This window comes from Grampus griseus (genome assembly GCF_964374135.1).
Source record: "Grampus griseus genome assembly, chromosome: 7".
In the NCBI taxonomy this organism is placed as follows: domain Eukaryota; kingdom Metazoa; phylum Chordata; class Mammalia; order Artiodactyla; family Delphinidae; genus Grampus; species Grampus griseus.
The window spans coordinates 32,962,217-32,983,363 of NC_139001.1; the positions used below are offsets into that span (position 1 = coordinate 32,962,217).

General features: G+C 37.9%; 1 protein-coding gene across 1 annotated transcript in view; it reads right to left on the bottom strand.

Annotated features, from left to right (window-relative positions):
* BMPR2 (bone morphogenetic protein receptor type 2) overlaps positions 1-21,147 on the bottom strand; it is a 200,808-nt gene that overhangs the window by 12,627 nt on the left and 167,034 nt on the right. The window contains exons 10-11 of the mRNA XM_082657900.1: positions 17,151-17,287; positions 917-1,089 (exon numbers count right to left, since the gene is read on the bottom strand). Coding sequence (XP_082514026.1) covers positions 917-1,089; positions 17,151-17,287 — 310 coding nt within the window. The remainder of the gene's footprint in view (positions 1-916; positions 1,090-17,150; positions 17,288-21,147) is intronic.

Here is a 21,147-nt window from a genome sequence, read left to right on the forward strand (position 1 = left end):
TAATGGGAATAAAGGTTTATATGCTGAAGGTAATTCAGTCTAAATGTAAGTAGTGTAAACCCAATTTTGGGCCTATAATTCGTAACACAAACCGTTCTCAGAAATTAGAACAACAGAAAATAGCAAAGAAAATGATTCAAGAATTGAGTTGTTTTTATCTCAATTTTCTCTGGTTACTCTTTCCTGGATGCCCTTCTGAAAACTTTTAACATAACATTTTAGATAAAATGACAAATTTTGGGGAAGACTTTATCCCCTAAACATGGAACAAAGAAACACAGATTACACAGTCTGAAAGTTCCAAGTTTTAGGAATTTTTTTAAGCCCTTTTATTTAGAACCAAAAATCACAGTTCTAATAGTTCTAAGAAATATCTCATGAAATAATGCTCATAATGGGATGAAAAGACCTTACAAATTGCTTTCTTGTAAATGTAGTAGCATTCTATAAAGAAAGAACATTGGATAGGAAGGCTGGAAACTTTAGTTTCCAGTGAAGCAGTGGTTAGATACATAGGCAAATTCATAGAGGTAAACAAACAAACAAAATGCAGGGGAAAGAGAAATAATACCAACAAAGTATAATCAAGACAATATAGTATGTAGAAGTGCTTATAAACTTTTGGAACTATGAAAATGTTTTTCCTTCATTACTGTAGGGAACTTGCAGCATTAACAGAGAAAGACTGATCTTTTACTATATCGTCAGATATACAAAAACACAGATTTCACCTTGCACTTATACCAAACAAAAACTTCAGTAAAAGAACAGGAATACTGAAAGAAAAATTATGACATTAGATTGTACAAGTTAATCACTGCACTTTTAGTCTGGTTTAATAGTATTTATTTCCTGTTCTCTGTTTGGTATCAGTTTTAAATACTGACAGAGGGATTCCAAACCTTCAGGGTCTTACCGCTCATTCTGCATAGCAGTAGACATTGGATTGACTGTTGGGCTCACAGATTTGTTTCTTTCCCATATCATCATAAGTTCAGCCATCCTCTCCTCAGCACACTGTGCGGTAAGCCGAGCCTCTGCATCCTGGTCCCAACAGTCTTCGATTGTCTCCTTGAGTGACCTCACTGCCTGTAATAAAGTACGTGGTCAAACAGTGTACCTTATCAAAAAATACTGAGATTTTTAGTGACATGAAGTGAAAGAAATCAGTTTTATTTAACCAATATTTTATATAACTATAATAAAATATCTTAGACTTCAGAGATTTGTAAAGGGGCATATTTCTCAAAAGGTGAGGAGCAAGTATGTAAGCAAACTTTAACTGGATTCATTGAAGAATTATCCACAATAGTAAGCAGTTGTAGTAAGTTACATGTTTCTTCAAGGCCACACATTTATGTCATTGTTGATCCACAGCACTGTTATTTCAATCGATAGCCACTAATTCCACTTCAAAAATGAGTTCTGAGTTTTATGAAATTTTGGCACTAGTCTGTCTTCAATCTCTAGGTGAACTTTTTCTCCTTTTCTCCTAGTAAGAGTGCTTCATTCAAACTGTAAATATTAAAGGCCTGGCATTTTCTTTGTATTTAAAAACTAGTTTCATTAGTAGTATCAAAAGCAGTCCATTCTGTAGCATTCATATATATAAGCAATGAACAATAGTGTCCCATTTGGGGAAAGTTGGTATAAACTCCCTTTTAAAAAACAGATTTTAGGGACTTCCCTGGTGCTCCAGTGGTAAAGAATCCACCTTCCAATGCAGGGCACTTGGGTTCGATCCCTGGTCAGGGAACTAAGATCCCATATGGCGCGGGGCAACTAAGCCCACCTGCCACAGCTACTGAGCTCGCACCCCTCAATGAGAAAGCCCAAGTGCCACAAACTACAGAACCCACGTGGCGTGGAGCCTGTGTGGCACAACTAGAGAGAAAAAACCCACACGCCACAACTAGAGAGAAGCCTGCACACCACAACTAAGACCCTGTATACTGCAACTAAGACCCGACGCAGCCAAAAAAACCAGATTTTATGTACTTAAAGATACCTTTTAAAATATATATTATCACTTTATTAACATTGCACTCATGGTCAACAGCACTATACCTCATGCCCTAATGAAGCTCATCTACCACATGTTTTTCCTTCTTCATAAGGAATATCACAGCCTTCTTGTGCATAGGAACACTAGACAGTAGTTCAGCATTACACTTAAGGGCCATTTTAAACTGTGAAATCACCAACAAAATGCACAAAAATGTGAAAAATAAGGCACTAAATACATAGCAAAAAGGACACATGTTTACAGTACAAGAGATGAAGCAAGAAGGCCTTGTTAGACCTTCAGCTGGGAACATTACATCTGAACTCAAGTTTTTCACTGCTCTACACATATCTACAAATGACTGGGACAGTGTTCTGAGTATTGATTTCAGGACTACAAATACACTTTAGCAAGTAGTTGAATTCCAAATATGAAATTCATGAATAATGAGGAAAGACTGTATATAATGGATTTAAAATGGACTTGGATTTGAAGATAATAAAAGAAACTCAAGAATCAATTATAACTAACTTTTTGTGACAAATATACCTCTAAAAACTAGTTATACATTTACCTTAGTGGATTTTAATATTGGTTTGAAAAAACGAACTGGTCCCAAGTTATGAAAAGAGGAATTTTTCTTTTTATTTTGAAATAATTTCAAACTTACTTTTCTTGTCCTTCATGATCTTGGCATTTTTGAAGATTATAGGCCAGTTACTTTTTAAAATGTTCCTCAACTTATCTGATGTTTCCTCATGATCAAAGTTTGCATCTTTGGCAGAAAATCACAGAAGAGATGCTGTGTTCTTCTCATTGAATCCTATCACGTGGTACACATTTTTGATTTGTCCCATTACTAGAGAAGTTAAGCTTGATCACATGACTGAGTTGGTGTCTGCCAGGTTTCTTCACTGTAAAGTTCCATTTTCCCTTTAATAATCAATCACCGTTTGGGGGGGAAGTACTCAAAGCACTGTAAATATCCTGCCCTGCATTAAACTTTTCACCCACTAGTTTTATCATCTTTTGATGTTTCCTGGCTGAATCAATTATTTCTATGATGCTTGCCAGTAAGAAGACACTTAAAAAAATGATAGTAAATCCATAATAGGAATATAGACAAAGTGCACATAAACAAGAAGTGCAAATACCTTAAAAATATGCTAGGGCTTCCCTGGTGGTGCAGTGGTTGGGAGTCCACCTGCCAATGCAGGGGACGCAGGTTCGAGCCCTGGTCCGAGAGGATCCTGCGTGCCGCGGAGCAGCTGGGCCCGTGCGCCGCAGCTACTGGGCCTGCACTCTGGAGCCCGGGAGCCACAACTCCTGAAGCCCTCGTACCTGGAGCCCGTGCTCTACGGCGGGAGAGGCCGCCGCAGTGGGGGGCCCGCACACCGCAACGAAGAGTGGCCCCCGCTCGCCGCAACTAAAGGGGGCCCGCGTGCAGCAGCGAAGACCCAACATGGTCAAAAATAAAATTAATTAATTAATTTAAAAAATATATACGCTAGGGCTTCCCTGGTGGCGCAGTGGTTGAGAGTCTGCCTGCCGATGCAGGGGACACGGGTTCGCGCCCCGGTCTGGGAAGATCCCACAGGTCACGGAGCGGCTGGGCCCGTGAGCCATGGCCGCTGAGCCTGCGCGTCCGGAGCCTGTGCTCCGCAACAGGAGAGGCCACGACAGTGAGAGGCCCACGTACCTCAAAAAAAAAAAAAAAAAAAAAAAAAAAAAAAAAATATATATATATATATATATATATATATATATATATACACTAAAATGCTCAACATGCTCAATTATTCACCACGTTGAGGTAGTACATACAATGTAGTGGTTAAGAATATTAGTTCCAGCTTTGTAGTATCAGTACCAGCTCAATTAAGATGCTGGCTTCAAATTGTGGCTCTACTATTTACTAGTTACAAATCAAAACAAGATCCATTTTTACCTACCACATTAACAACGATAAATAAAATTTTGTAACACAAAGTGTTAGTGATGGGAAAACAGGCTCCCAATATATATTATTATTGGGAGTGCCATCAGTTTGGAGGGTAATCTGGCAATAACAAACTTCAAATGTATTTATCCTTTGATCCAGCAATACTACTTCCAGGAATTTATTCCTCAACTACACTTTTACATTTGCAGAAAAATCCATGTATAAGATGTTCACTGCAGTTGTCATTTATAACTGCAAAAGCTGGAAACTACCTACATGTCCTCTAACAGCAATCTGCTAAAAATTTATGGTATAATGGATACTATGCAGCATTAAAAGAATTAGGAAGATGTATATGTTCCCAATTGCTAAGGAAAATAGGTTAAGTGGGTATAGTAATTCCCATTAGTATGTTAGAAAAGGATATAAAAACATATAGTCTTGTAATAAACAGACATTTCTGGAAGTCTACAGAAGGAATTTAACAGTGGTTGCTTCTCCGGAGGGGTTTTTGGATGTCTGAGGTGAGTGTAAGAGTTTTCACTGCATATTTTTTGTATTGCTAAAAATAACTTTTTAAAAAATATATATTTATTTATTTGACCGTGGCTGGTCTTAGTTGCAGCACACGGGATGGCATCTTTGTTGCCTCGTTTGGGATCTTCGTTGTGGCATGCGGGATCTTTAGTTGCAGCATGTGGGATCTTTTTCAGTTGTGGCATGAGGCATCTTTAGTTCTGGCATGTGGGCTCTTAGTTGCAGCATGTGGGATCTAGTTTCCTGACCAGGGATTGAACCTGGGCCCCCTGCACTGGGAGCGTGGAGTCTTAACTGCTAGGCCACAAGGGAAGTCCCTACGTGGGCCTCTCACTGTTGTGGCCTCTCCTGTTGCGGAGCACAGGCTCCGGATGTGCAGGCCCAGTGGTCATGGCTCACGGGCCTAGCCGCTCCGCGGCATGTGGGATCTTCCCAGGCCGGGGCACGAACCCGTGTCCCCTGCATCGGAAGGCAGACTCTCAACCACTGCGCCACCAGGGAAGCCCCTAAATGACTTTTTTTAAATGGGTAATGTATGTATTGATAATATGTCACTAAATTCAAAAGGTCAAAAAGGGAATACAATCTCCCTCCCATCCCTATCCACCAACCACACATTTTCCCTCTTTACCGGCAACAAATATCACCCATTTCTTGAGTATTCTTCCAGAGAAACTCTTTGTTTTTTTTCAAGCACATATACACCACACACCCACACATACAAATTTATAGCTTCATCCATGTTCTTAATTACTAAACATAAAGTGCAACACTGAAGCATACACAATGAAATCTTTCTAAAGCAAAGATCTGGACACCTTTACACACAAAACTAAAAGTGACCCTTTCCTTTTCAAAAATAAAGCACTATCTATTTCACAGAGCCCCATTCACCAACTGCTTGCTGGCCCAGAAAAGCTCAGAAACACCGATATCCAAGTAGTTAGAAATTATACACTGAGTTTTCTATACCTTGAGGAAACAGAGACATTGAAGATGGATAAAATTTGTTATTTTTCATTATACAGTTGGGAAATAATTTGATAAAATTCTTTTTAAAAAAATGAGACCAAAAAAGGACAGTCATCAAGGCATTGTGTTGGATGATGAATAAGATCACGTAAACAGAAGCACTGCTCCCTACCTCTAAGAAGTTTCCTTTTTTTTTTTTTTTTTTTTGCGGTACGCGGGCCTCTCACTGTTGTGGCCTCTCCCGTTGCGGAGCACAGGCTCCGGACGCGCAGGCTCAGTGGCCGTGGCTCACGGGCCCAGCCGCTCCGCGGCATGTGGGATCCTCCCAGACCGGGGCACGAACCCGTGTCCCCTGCATCAGCAGGTGGACTCTCAACCACTGCGCCACCAGGAAGCCCAGAAGTTTCCATTTTTAACACAGAGTCATTGTTGATAAATAATAGTAGTAAATAATTGATGAGTTCTAACTTTGTACTAGATTGTTTTAACTCATATAATTTTTATTATGAAGTAAATACTATTATCACCTCCATTTTTCAGGTGCAAGAAAAGAGGCCCAGAGGAGAAATTAGGACACATGGCAAAGTTAAGATCAAAGGCCAGGCAGCATAGCTCCACAATTTATACATTATCCTATGCTGACTGACTCTAACCTATGCTGGTACAGGAAAGTTCCCAGTGGATAAATGGGTTCGGCTACAAAATTTGCAAGTTGATTTTTTTGAAGAAAATCTATTACAAGTTCCAAACAACGTTAAAATCATAGTTGGTAAGTCATTAACACAAGTAAAGACTTAGAAGTTACTAATAAGAAATTGGGAAAAGGAAAAATTAGAAAAATAACTGAGAATTCAAAGAGGGTGACTATAAGGAGGACTTTGAGGGTCTAAAAAACAATAATTTGGTTGGATAAAACTTCCAGAAATAGAGTAAAGCAATATTGAATATGCCAGAATAAGGGGAAAAGTCATTGAGAGAAGACTAATGAAATAAACAGTATTAAGTCACCAATGGGAAGTTAGGTCTTCAAACAAATACTGAGAACAGACTTGACAATTTAGATGAAATTTAGATGAAACAGAGAAATTCCTTCCAAGACACAAACTGCCATCAACTATACTCCAATAAAAAATTAAAAGAAGAAAAAATAAGACTGCCAAAGCTTACTCAAGAAGGGATAGATTACCTGAATATTTCCTATATCTATTAAGGAAGGTAAATTTGTATTTTAAAACTTTCCTACCAAGAAACACCAGGCCTGGATGGCTTTCTGAATGAATTCTACTAAACATGTAAGAAAAAATTAATGCCAAGTCTACACAAGTCTTCCAGAAAATCAAATAGGGGAGGATATTACCTAGTTCATTCTATGAGGACCTCAGTCAAAATGGCAGACGAAGGAACTTTGGGGGGCTTTCCTCCCAAGAAGCACCAATAACTTGGCAAATATTATCAAACTCAACTTTACTGAAACTCTGGAAGTTAGTCAAATATTACAGCAACCAACTAAAAATATAACTGGAAAAAGAAAGGCCACTGAAACGGTAGGAGAACTCTGTGGTGAGGAGAACTCTCCCCTGCCCTGGAGTGCTGGCAGATATGAACACGGCTGTGCATGTTCCCAAGGTGGGTACCTGGTCCCAGAGGGAGAAGAGTGATCTTGTTTCAAAGGAATTATGCTGTTTTGACATGTCTATGAGTTCCCTGAAGGACTGATTCAAGAGGTCTATCTTTGTTCTGCCTAACTCAGAATTCTCTCAGGACAGGGAAGTAGCTATGACTAAGTGGAGAACATTCCCTGAAAACACTGAAAGCCAAATGAACAAGTACTATAGCCTGGGGCAAAATATAATAGTTGAGGCACACAACAAAAATGCTGAAAGTCAGGGAGTAAAAGCTGGGTGGAGAAACTTTGGGGAATAAGGGCATTGAAAAGCTTCCAAATATACTGGGGAATCTAGAAAACCACACACAGGTCCAGGGCAGGATGCATGCTCAGAGAAGACTATAAGGTTTCATAACTGGCTGGCTCAGCCAGTAGGAAGTATTTAGGCTCAGCACTAGCAGGAAGTGAAGGCTAAGGCAGAATTGTAAAAGGCCTGGATAAGTGTTAACAGAGGGCCCTAACACAAAGCTAATCTCCAAAGACTTGGAGAATATTTTTCTTTTGTTTCCTTTTTGACCATAATGATATCCAAAACATACAATTTTAAACAAAAAATTACAAAGCATGGGAAGAAACAAGAAAGTATGCCCCATTCACAGGACAGAAGAAATGAACAGAAACTGTCCTCAGGAAATACAGACATTGGAGTTACTAGCAAAGACTTTAAATATGCTCAAAGAACTAAGGAAACCGTGGACAAAGAATTATAGGAAACCAGGAAAACAATGCCTCAACAAATGGAGAAGAGCAATAAAGAGATAGAAATTATAAAAAGGAATTAAAAAGACACTTGTGAGCTCAAAAGTACAAAAACGGAAATGAAAAATTCACCAGAGTGGTTTACAGCAGATCTGAGCAGAGAGAAAAAAGAATTACTAAACTTCAAGATAGGATACAAAAATTATGCAATCTGAGAAGCAGAAACAGAAAAAGAATGAAGAAAATGAACACAGCCTATAAAACTTGTGAGGCACCGTTAATCGCACCAAAATACACATTATGAGAGCCCCAGAAGAAGAGAAATTGGAGAAAGAATATTTGAAGAAATAATCGTCAATAACTTCCCAAATTTAATAAAAGAAATGAGTCTACACATCCAAGAAACTCAAGGAACTCAAAGCGGAGTTCCATACTGAGACACATTATAATCAAATTATAAAAAGCCAAAAATAAAGAAAGACTCATGAAGCAGCAAGAGAAGCAACTTGAAATGTATAAGGGATCCTCAAAAAAGGTAACAGTTAATCTCTCGTTAGAAACCATGGAAGTCAGAAGGCAATGGTATGACATTGTTTAAAGTGCTGAAAGAAAACAAGTGTTTTCTGTAGAATTCCCAAGAATTCTATATCAGGGAAAACTATCCTTCAATAGTGAAAGAGAAATTAGAATCCGCCTGCCAATGCAGGGGACAAGGGTTTGAGCCCTGGTCTGGGAAGATCCCACATGCCATGTAGCAACTAAGCCCGGGTGCCACAACTACTGAGCCTGCATGCTACAACTACTGAAGCCAACTCACCTACAGCCTGTGCTCCGCAACAAGAGAAGCCACTGTGATGAGAAGCCTGTGCAAGGAAGAGTAGCCCCTGCTCGCTGAAACTAGAGAAAGCCTGCACACAGCAATGAACACACAATGCAGCCAAAAATAAATAAATTTTTAAAAAAAGAAAGAAAGAAATGCTAAAGGGAGTCATTCAGGCTCAAGTGAAAGGACACTAGACAATAACTTGAAGCCATATAAAGAACTAAAGAACACTGGTAAAGTAACTATATAGGGGACTTCCCTGGTGGCGCAGTGGTTAAGAATCCACCTGCCAATGGAGGGGACACGGGCTCAATCCCTGGTCAGGGAAGATCCCACATGCCATGGAGCAACGAAGTCCAGGCACCACAACTACTGAGCCTGCGCTCTAGAGTCCATGAGCCAAAACTACTTAAGCCCACGTGCCAGAACTACTGAAGCCCACGCATCTAGAGCCCACACTCAACAACAAGAGAAGTCACCACAATGAGAAGCACGAGCACCACAATGAAGAGTAGCCCCTGCTCGCCGCAACTAGAGAAAAGCCCATGCACAGCAATGAAGACGCAGCGCAGCCAAAATAAATAAATAAATAAAACAAATCAATTAATAAAAAAAAATTTTTTTTAAGTAACTACAGGGCTTCCCTGGTGGCGCAGTGGTTGAGAGTCTGCCTGCTGATGCAGGGGACACAGGTTTGTGCCCCAGCCTGTGAAGATCCCACATACCGCACAGTGGCTAGGCCTGTGAGCCAAGGCCGCTGAGCCTGCACGACCGGAGCCTGTGCTCCGCAACGGGAGAGGCCACAACAGTGAGAGGCCCGTGTACTGCAAAAAAAAAAAAAAAAAAGGGGGGGGTGTATTTCTCATTTTATAAAACTATGTATTTGCTATCTAACTCTAGTACTGGATTCTCATTGCATAGAAGCAACAGTTCTATTGACTGTAGCACATTAGATTTTAAATGGATTAATTGGAAGTGAACCAAATACTACTTATTTCTTACTCAGCAACCTCATCTAAATTGAAAGTAAAAAGTTTTCAGAAAAATATGCATATCCCGCAACGGTAGGATTGCTAAGAGATACTTCAGAAAAAGGAGTCCAATTTCACTGATGAAATAAAACAATTTAAGGCAGATGAAGTTGTATTTTACTAGATAAAATTTCACAATGAGACTTTTCTTTGAAGTGTACTGTACTATGAGGCTGGCACATCTAATGAATCCTGATAAAGGATTCAGCCTCTCACCTAACGTCAGGGACCTCTTAAAAATCTGTCCCAGTTCCCACAGCAGGGACTACAGATTGGTGGCAATCTTGAGCATATGAGCTTGGGAATAGGTCTTCAACTGTCTCATACCTGAAGATTTCAATCTCATTTGAAGCAGAAGCCTACCTTGTAGGTAATCTACTAACAAAGATGACCAATGGAAAAAATACTCAATCTAAATCTACCTGGAAACATATAAAATCTCTCCAGCTTTTGTCCAACATGCCACGACCCCTGGATCCAGAATGAAAATATACTAATCCTATCAAGACAACCTACAATTAAAATGTGAAAATATGTAGTAAAATGATGTATATTGCTTAATGAAAACTTTCTCATTTTTGTTCTTTAACTATAATCAAGAATTTACTTGTAGAGATTGGAACCAAGATGGTGGAGTAGAAGGACGTGCTCTCACTCCCTCTTGCGAGAACACCAGAATCACAACTAGCTGCTGGACAATCATTGACAGGAACACACTGGAACTCACCACAAAAGATACCCCACAGCCAAAGACAAAGGAGAAGCCACAATGAGACAGTATGAGGGGTGCAATCACAGTAAAATCAAATCCCATAGCTGATGGGTGGCTGACTCACAGACGGGAGAACACTTATACCACAGAAGTCCACCCACTGGAGTGAAAGTCCTGAGCCCCCTGTCAGGCTTTCCAACCTGGGGTTCCGGCAACAGAAGGAGGAATTCCTAGAGAATCAGACTTTGAAGGCTACAGGGATTTGATTGCAGGACTTCGACAGAACTGCAGGAAACAGAGACTCCACTCTTGGAGGGCACACACAAAGTAGTGTGCGCATCGGGACTCAGGGGAAGGAGCAGTGACCCCAGGGGAGACTGAACCACACCTACCTGCTAGTGTTGGAGGGTCTCCTGCAGAGGTGGGGGGTGGCTGTGGTTCACTGTGCAGACAAGGAAACTGGCAGCAGAAGTTGTGTGAAGTACTGCTTGGTGTAAGCCCTCCCAGAGTCCGCCATTAGCCCCACCAAAGAGCCCGGGTAGGCTCCAGTGTTGCGTTGCCTCAGGCCAAACAACCAACAGAGAGGGAACCCAGCCCCACCCATCAGCAGTCAAGCAGATTAAAGTTATACTGAGCTCTGCCCACCAGAGCAACAGCCATCTCTACCCACCACCAGTCCCTCCCATCAGGAAACTTGCATAAGCCTCTTAAGTAGCCTCATCCACCAGAGGGCAGACAGCACAAGCCAGAAGAACTACAATCCTGCAGCCTGTGGAACAAAAACCACATTCACAGAAAGACAGACAAGATGAAAAGGCAGAGGGCTATGTACCAGATGAAGGAACAACATAAAACCCCAGAAAAAAACCTAAATGAAGTGCAGATAGGCAACGTTCCAGAAAAAGAATTCAGAATAATGATAGTAAAGTTGATCCAGGACCTCGGAAAAACAATGGAGGCAAAAACAGAGAAGATGCAAGAAAGGTTTAATAAAGCCATAGAAAAATTAAAGAACAAACAAACAGAGATGAACAATACAATAACTAAAATGAAAAATACACTAGAAGGAATCAAGAGCAGAATAACTGAGGCAGAAGAACGGATAAGTGACCTGAAAGACAGAATGGTGGAATAAACTGCTGCGGAACAGAATAAAGAAAAAGAATGAAAAGAAATGAAGACAGCCTAAGAGACCTCTGGGACAACATTAAATGCACCAACATTCGCATTATATGGGTCCCAGAAGGAGAAGAGAGAGAGAAAGCACCCGAGATAGTATCTGAAGAGATTAGAGTTGAAAACTTCCCCAACATGGGAAAGGAAATAGCCACCCAAGTCCAGGAGAGTCCCATACAGGATAAACCCAAGGAAAAACATGCTGAGACACATAGTAATAAAATTGGCAAAAATTAAATACAAAGAAAAATTATTGAAAGCAGCAAGGGAAAAATGACAAATAATATACAAGGGAGCTCCCATAAGGTTAACAGCTAATTTCTCAGCAGAAACTCTACAAGCCAGAAGGGAGTGGCATGATATACTTAAAGTGATGAAAGGGAAGACCCTACAACCAAGATTACTCTACCCAGCAAGGATCTCATTCAGATACGATGGAGAAATCAAAAGCTTTACACACAAGCAAAAGCTAAGAGAAAGCAGCACCACCAAACCAGCTCCAGAACAAATGCTAAAAGACCTTCTCTAAGTGGGACGCACAAGAGAAGAAAAGGACCTCCAAAAACAAACCCAAAACAATTAAGAAAATGGTAATAGGAACATACATATCGATAATTACCTTAAACGTGAATGGATTAAATGCTCAAACCAAAAGACACAGGCTTGCTGAATGGATACAAAAACAAGACCCATATATATGCTGTCTACAAGAGACCCACTTCACACTTAGGGACACATTCAGACTGAAAGTGAGGGGATCAAAAAAGATAATCCATGCAAATGGAAATCAAAAGAAAGCTGGAGTAGCAATACTCATATCAGATAAAATAGACTTTAGAATAAAGAATGTTACAAGAGACAAGGAAAGACACTACACAATGATCAAGGGATCAATCCAGGAAGAAGATATAACAAATATAAATATATATGCACCCAACATATGAGCACCTTAACACATAAGGCAAATGTCAACAGCTATAAAAGAGGAAATCGACGGTAACACAATAATAGTGGGGGACTTTAATACCTCACTTATACCAATGGACAGATCATCCAAAACGAAAATAAATAAGGGAACAGAAGCTTTAAATGACACAATAGACCAGGTCGATTTAATTGATAATTATAGGACATTCCATCCAAAAACAGTAGATTACACTCTCTTCTCAAGTGCGCATGGAACATTCTCCAGGATAGATCACATCTTGGGTCACAAATCAAGCCTCAGTAAGTTTAAGAAAATTGAAATCATATCAAGCATCTTTTCTGACCGCAATGCTATGAGATTAGAAATGAATTCAACTGAAAAAAAACGTAAAAACACAAACACATGGAGGCTAAACAATATGATACTAAATAACCACGAGATCACTGAAGAAATCAAAGAGGAATTAAAAAATACCTGGGGACAAATGACAATGAAAACATGATGATCCAAAACCTATGGGATGCAGCGAAAGCAGTTCTAAGAGGGAAGTTTATAGCTATACAAGCCTACCTCAAGAAACAAGAAAAATCTCAAATAAACAATCTAACCTTACATCTAAAGGAACTAGAGAAAGAACAAACAAAACCCAAAGTTAGCAGAAGGAAAGAAATCATAACGATCTGAGCAGAAATAAATGAAATAGAAACAAACAAAACAATAGCAAAGATCAATAAAACTAAAGGCTAGTTCTTTGAGAAGATAAACAAAATTGATAAACCATTAGCCAGACTCATCAAGAAAAAGAGGGAGAGGACTTAAAACTAGAAATGAAAAAGGAAAAGTTACAACAGACACCGCAGAAATACAAAGCATCCAAGGAGACTACTATAAGCAACTCTATGCCAATAAAATGGACAACCTGGAAGAAATGGACAAATCCTTAGAAAGGTATAACCTTCCAACACTGAATGAGGAAGAAATAGAAAATATAAACAGACCAATCACAAGTAATGAAATTGAAACTGTGATTTAAAATCTTCCAACAAACAAAAGCCCAGGACAAGATGGCTTCACAGGTGAATTCTATCAAACATTTAGAGAAGAGCTAACACCCATCCTTCATAAACTCTTCCAAAAAACTGCACAGGAAGGAACACTCCCAAACTCAATCTATGAGGCCACCATCACCCTGATACCAAAACCAGACAAAATACTACAAAAAAGAAAATTATAGAGCAATATCACTGATGAATATAAATGCAAAAATCCTCAACAAAATACTAGCAAACAGAATCCAACACCACATTAAAAGGATCATACACCATGATCAAGTGGGATTTATCCCAGGGATGCGAGGATTGTTCAATATATGCAAATCAGTCAATGTGATACACTGTGATACACCATATTAACAAATTGATACATCAGTCGATGTGATACACCATATTAACAAATTGAAGAATAAAAACCGTATAATCATCTCAATAGATGCAGAAAAATCTTTTGACAAAATTCAACATCATTTATGATAAAAACTCTCCAGAAAGTGGGCATAGAGGGAACCTACCTCAACATAATAAAAGCCATATATGACAAACCCACAGCAAACATCATTCTCAATGGTGAAAAACTGAAAGTATTTCCTCTGACATCAGGAAGAAGACAAGGATGTCCCCCCTCACCACTATTATTCAACATAGTTATGGAAGTCCTAGCCACGGGAATCAGAGAAGAAAAAGAAATGAAAGGAAAACAAATTGGAAAAGAAGAAGTAAAACTGTCACTGTTTGCAGATGACATGATACTGTACATAGAGAATCCTAAAGATGCCACCAGAAAACTACTAGAGCTAATCAATGAATTTGGTAAAGTTGTAGGATACAAAATTAATGAACAGAAATCTCTTGCATTCTTATACACTAATGATGAAAAATGTGAAAGAGAAATTAAGGAAACACTCCCATTTACCACTGCAACAAAAAGAATAAAATACCTAGGAATAAACCTACCCAGGGAGACAAAAGACCTGTATGCAGAAAACTATAAGACATTGTTGAGGGCTTCCCTGGTGGCGCAGTGGTTGAGAGTCTGCCTGCCGATGCAGGGGACACGGGTTTGTGCCGTGGTCTGGGATGATCCCACATGCCGCGGAGCGGCTGGGCCCGTGAGCCATGGCCGCTGAGGCTGTGAGTCCGGAGCCTGTGCTCCACAACAGGAGAGGCCACAACAGTGAGAGGCCCACGTACAGCAAAAAAAAAAAAAAAAAAAAAAAAAGACACTGTTGAAAGAAATTAAAGATGATAACAACAAATGGCGAGATATACCATCCTCTTGGATTGGAAGAATCTCTATTGTGAAAATGACTATACTACCCAAAGGAATCTACAGATTCAATGAAAGAGCCATCAAATTACCAATGGCATTTTTTACAGAACTAGAACAAAAAATCTTAAAATTTGCATGGAGACACAAAAGACCCCAAACAGCCAAAACAGTCTTGAGGAGAAAAAAATGGAGCTGGAGGAATTAGACTCCCTAACTTCAGAATATACTACAAAGCTACAGTAATCAAGACAATATGGTACTGGCACAAAAACAGAAATACAGAGCAATGAAACAGGATAGAAAGCCCAGAGATAAACCCACGCACCTATGGTCAATTAATCTATGACAAAGGAGGCAAGGATATACAATGGAGAAAGGACAGTCTCTTCATTAAGTGGTGCTGGAAAAACTGGACAGCCACGTGTAAAAGAATGAAATTAGAACACTCCCTAACACCATACACAAAAAAAACCTCAAAATGGATTAGAGACCTAAAAGTAAGACTGGACACTATAAAACTCTTAGAGGAAAACATAGGAAGAACACTCTTTGACATAAATCACAGGAAGATCTTTTTTGATCCACCTCCTAGAATAATGGAAATAAAAACAAAACTAAACAAATGGGACCTGATGAAACTTAAAAGCTTTTGCACAGCAAGGGAAACCATAAACAAGACAAAAAGGCAACCCTTAGAATGGGAGAAAATATTTGCAAACGAATCAACAGACAAAGGATTAATGTCCCAAATATATAAACAGCTCATGCAGCTCAATATTAAAACAACAAACAACCCAATCCAAAAATGGGCAGAAGACCTATATAGACATTTCTCCAAAGAAGACATACAGATGGCCAAGAAGCACATGAAAAGCTGCTAAACATCACTAATTATTAGAGAAGTGCAAATCAAAACTACAGTGATGTATCACCTCATACCAGTTAGAATGGGCATCATCAGAAAATCTACAAACAAATGTTGGAGGGGGTGTGGAGTAAAGGGAACCCTCTTGCACCGTTTGTGGGAATGTAAACTGATACAGGCACTATGGGGAACAGTATGGAGGTTCCTTAAAAAACTAAAAATAGAATTACCATGTGATCCAGCAATCCCACTACTGGGCATATACCTAGAGAAAACCATAATTAAAAAAGACGCATGCACCCCAATGTTTATTGCTGCACTATTTACAATAGCCAGGTCGTGGAAGCAACCTAAATGCCCATTGACAGACGAATGGATAAAGAAGATGTGGTACATATATACAATGAAATATTACTTAGCCATAAATAGGAACGCAACTGGGTCATTTGTAGAGACATGGATAGATCTAGACACTGTCATACAGAGTGAAGTAAGTCAGAAAGAGAAAAACAAATATCATATATTAACGCATGTATATGGAAACTAGAAAAATGGTACGGATGAACCGGTTTGCAGGGCAGAAATTGAGTGACGGATGTAGAGAACAAACGTATGGACATCAAGGGGGGAAAGTGGTGGTGGTGGTGGTAGTGGGGTGGTGTGATGAATTGGGAGATTGGGATTGACATGTATACACTAATATGTATAAAATGGATAACTAATAAGAACCTGTTGTATACAAAAATAAATAAAATTAAATTAAAAAAATAGTTGTTTAAAATAAGAAATACAGGGTACTGTCATTAATAAGAGGGCAATTCAATAATTATGACATATAATGGAATGCTGATCAAATGGACAGAAAGCGATACATCTATATATGTACTGGCATGAAAAACTAAGTGAAAAAATAAGCTTCAGAAATGATAGTGGATGATCCTACTCATGTTAAAAAAAATGAGAAAGTGTGAGAGTGTGTGGATGTATGTCTTGTATGCAAATGTCTGTAAGATGTTTTTAGTGTTGTAGCAACAATTTACTGAAATGGCAGGAGCCTCTGAAAATATTTCAGCGTTGTGAACTGCATTTTTAATAAGCAGAATTTATATGTGGTACCTTGCTTTCTTTTTGGTGCAGTTTAAATTTCTATTAGTCCTTGAATATGTAAGTCTGCACTAATTAACATTTTTGGTACCACTATCAAGAGGATAAATGGAATGGAATTTCAATAATATTTAAAATATTATCATGTTAATTATTCTAGCTGTTACCCAATGTAGCAAACTTCAGACACAACAGTTAGTGCCTCTTTGAAAATATATAATAGCATACAAATCAAGTAAGTTGTATTTCTGGCAGTAGACAACTCTAAAAACCATTACCATTATTAGCAATCTATTTTTTCTTCAAGCAACATTTGAACATCTTCATCATAAGTCCTCTTTTTCAATAATTTAGTTTTTCCTTACCAGGCTATTTTCTTTCCAAGCTTCTGGGAACTTGGGTCTCTGTTTTTCCCTAGACACCAGAACCTGCATATCTTCAAAAGTGGGATGGTTTCCAACCTCTGTCTGAAAAGCCATCTGGTATTCTGGTACAGATTCACCTGTGTATTTTTTTTTAAAAAAAGATAAGAGTAAAATTTATAATTATAAAGAGACCCTGTTGTGGGTTTTATGCACTATTAGTAAAAGCTCTATTTAGAATAGTCTTTGTTTGATAAATTAAATGTTTGTTATAAATTAGATGGTAGTTACAATAATGGGCAGCTATTTTTAAATGGTTTCTAGTATTAGTGAATTTGGGGGTGGGGGTAGACATTATTATATACATGAGGTTTAACACTTAAAACTGAATTCTTATCCCATACTGGGATTGAGGGTGGTGAATATGAGGAGAAAGTCCAAGATCTAGTACAACAAACATGTCTGCAGAACTAAATATAAATGAGTGGGTGGTACAGTCATGTCTCATTACATCATTGACTCTATTATAGCCTAGCCAGATTTTTCATATGTCAAAAAAATTTTTATGATAATGACCATTTGACAAAAAGTCAATAAACTGATTTTTCCCCTTAATAAGTAGTACCTAGATCAAGGATTTTAAAATATCATTAACTATTCTACCACTGTTTAATAACCCTATTCATCACCAATATGCACTATCAGCAGCTTGTGATAAAAGACATGATTTTTACAAAATGTTGTCAAATTAAACTTAATTAACATATTGAGCCACAAAGAAGACCTCTGGGACCAACATTTAGAAAACCAATCGTTTAGTCAAAATCTTGGCAAAGAACACAAGAGAAATAGACTCTTCCTGTCTCCTTGTCCCTCCCCCAATACCATTAAAATGACAAGATAAATTAGAAGAAAGAATACCAGGAAGGAGGTAAGGCATTTAGGTTCTAATCTTGGCTTCATCTCTACCTAGGAAAAGCCGTTTATCTATTCTGTGTTTCAGCTTTCCTGTCAGCAAAATGGAAATGTCTGCCTTCCTTATCTCACTCACGTGGAGACAATACAAAATTTGTAACGACCCAGATAGAAAGTACATTACAAAGCATGTAATTGAAGTTTTATGCTTCAATTTGAATATTTAAAAAAAAATCTATACACTTGCCCTCCACCAATATTAAAAAAGATTTACAAAGAGTAATTCTATAATTTATGTAGCATAGCCCAAAGTTTTTGGAATATTGAACTATCTATAAATACAAATGGTATTTTCACATATTCTACAAAGATTTAAGCAGATACTTATTTCTGATCAATAACTATCAACACTGAACTTGAAAGACAAAACTAAAGTATTTCATCCTGCCAGTTAGTGTATCACTTTCTTTCATGAAATCTCATATGATAAACCCTCAACCCATACCATCTGTGAACTGTAAGATACTTACTAATATATCTCTTTTGTCTTTCTGAGACATATACACAACACACATACATACCTTCCAAGTGTTATTTTTTCCTCAAATGCTCTTCAACAGAATAAATAAATATTTAATACAATTTTACTTATCTGTTTTAATCGGGTATAAATTATAATTAGAAAACTTGCTAAATAAAACTGATGCACAATCTTGTTTTGGAAATGGAATGACATTAAGAATTATAAATTTCTACTAAATCTTCATGGTTCTCATCTGTTTCTTGTTAATTATGTCTCTAAGCAGTTAGGAACATTTTAATCCCCTTCTTAAATTATGCTTGTTCTCTTCCTCCTTTTTCTTTCTCTTGCCTTCTGTTTTTCTTCCTTCTTTCCTGCTCTTCCTTTGTAATATAGATCCTAATTCATTTATATTGTTAATATTTTACAGAGAGAGGCAGCCTTTATAACAAACTGCTTCCATTCAATAAAATGTAATAATAATAAAAGCATGTCTTGCATTTGGAGTTCTATCATAGAAGTTTAAAAAATATTTTATAAGAATTTTTCCACTAATATATGCTATTCTTTAGGCTTATTCTTATGTTTGTGGAAAACTTTTTTTCAACTTACACCCCATTTCACTGTTAAAAATTTTAGAAGTACCCTGTATCCTCTGCCTGTGCTTTTTTAGCACTCTTTTCCTCCTACACCCTGTAATATTTCTGTCTTCCCTATTCCACAGAAACTCCTCTAAGAATACCAATGACCTCCTCCTATTCAAATTCCAAGATCATTCCTCAGTTCCACTTCCTTTTGACCTTTCAATTCCATGTTTCTACTAATATTGGTTCTTAATACTTTCTAACACTGACTCCCAAGATAGTAAGATTTCTCAGTTTCCTCACTATTTTTCTGTCCATTTGTCTTCTATGTCCATTTGTTTTCCTATGATGGGAGAGGGGGAGGTCACCTAATATTCAGTATTTACTCACCAATGTTTCTCTCTCTTCATTTATTCTTTTAGGGGACTGCATCCACTTATAAATTCTCAATTACCATCTCTATGTAGCTAATTCCCAAATATCATTTTAATCTTAAATTCTTCATTCTTTTAAGCTCTTCAATTAAATTTTTTTTAGTTGTCTATCAATACCCCAACCAAAAGTCCCCACAATTAACTCATCTTTCCAATGTAAACCAGTACTCTTTCCTAAGCTCCTGGCTGCCACCCTATTTCTCAGACCTCTCAGTATTTCTCAACTCCCTAGACTGTCTTCCAATGGCTAACCAGAACCACAGCTTCCTTTTCTACATTTTCTCTCACACATGCCTCTTCCTCCCCATTTCCATACCGAAGATTACAGGGTATCTTATTGCAACTCTCTTCTTTTTCCTTTATTTTTATTTTAAATTTTGGTTAAATGTACATAACATAAAATTTACCATTTTAACCATTTCTGAGTGTACAGTTCTGTGGCACTAGGTGCATTCACAATGTTGTGCATCCATCTCCAGAACTTTTTCCATCTTCCTAAACTGAAATTCTGTATACATTTAAAAGTAACCCCCAATTTCTTTTTCCTTTTTAAATTCTTTCTAGTACTATTTCAATTCATCCTATATTTCTATTATAATAATATTCTTCAAACAAGATTTAATTGTCTTATTTTTCAAACATCTGATACTGCATTTTATTATTTATCAGTCCAAAAGCAACAGATATTCTTTGAATCAGTAACTGTTCAAAAAATGTTGCTGATAGCAACGTACTAACTAAAGCTGATACAAAAATCATTTTAGTCAGACATGCTTCGAAAACCCAGAAATTCTGGATTAGGATTTTTTAAAAATGTGGCCAAAGTTCCAATAATAGAAATTAAAAGTTCCATGGCTCCAATAATATGTGATACTACTGCAATCACTGCTATTTCCAGAAAAACACTTTGAGTACTCCGTACTTCCAATTAACTGGAAAATATACTTCTAAGTAATAACTAATTGATGTGTAGGTAATCTAAATAATTATTAATTTATTTCATTATATTTTAAAATTAAACTATTTTTAAATGCTTAATGTTTTTAAAGCAAAAAAATTCAACCCCACTACTAATCTGTTTTTATTAAATAGTTCCATTTCATAAATTTGTCCAATGCTGGTTTAACTGACTTTATATCCTTTTCTTATGCTTTTAATGTGGTTATTCCTATAAGATAAAGACCATTTATGTCAAATGATTTTGCAGTGCCCATATTGGTAATTACTTTAAATTTTTATATCACAATGACAGTGATGTAATCTTAACAAAAGGAGAAAAAATATACAATTATTTGGCTATTTCAAGTAAGCCTCAAATAAGCATTCACATTAAATGAGTGTTCTTTCATGAAAGGAAGGAAGGTAGGCAGGAAGGCATGATGACAAGGGAGAAGTTTTTTAAAAAGGAAGAAAAGGAGGGGCTTCCCTGGTGGCGCAGTGGTTGAGAGTCCGCCTGCGGATGCAGGGGACAGGGGTTTGTACCCCTGTCTGGGAAGATCCCACGTGCCACGGAGCGGCTGGGCCTGTGAGCCATGGCCGCTGAGCCT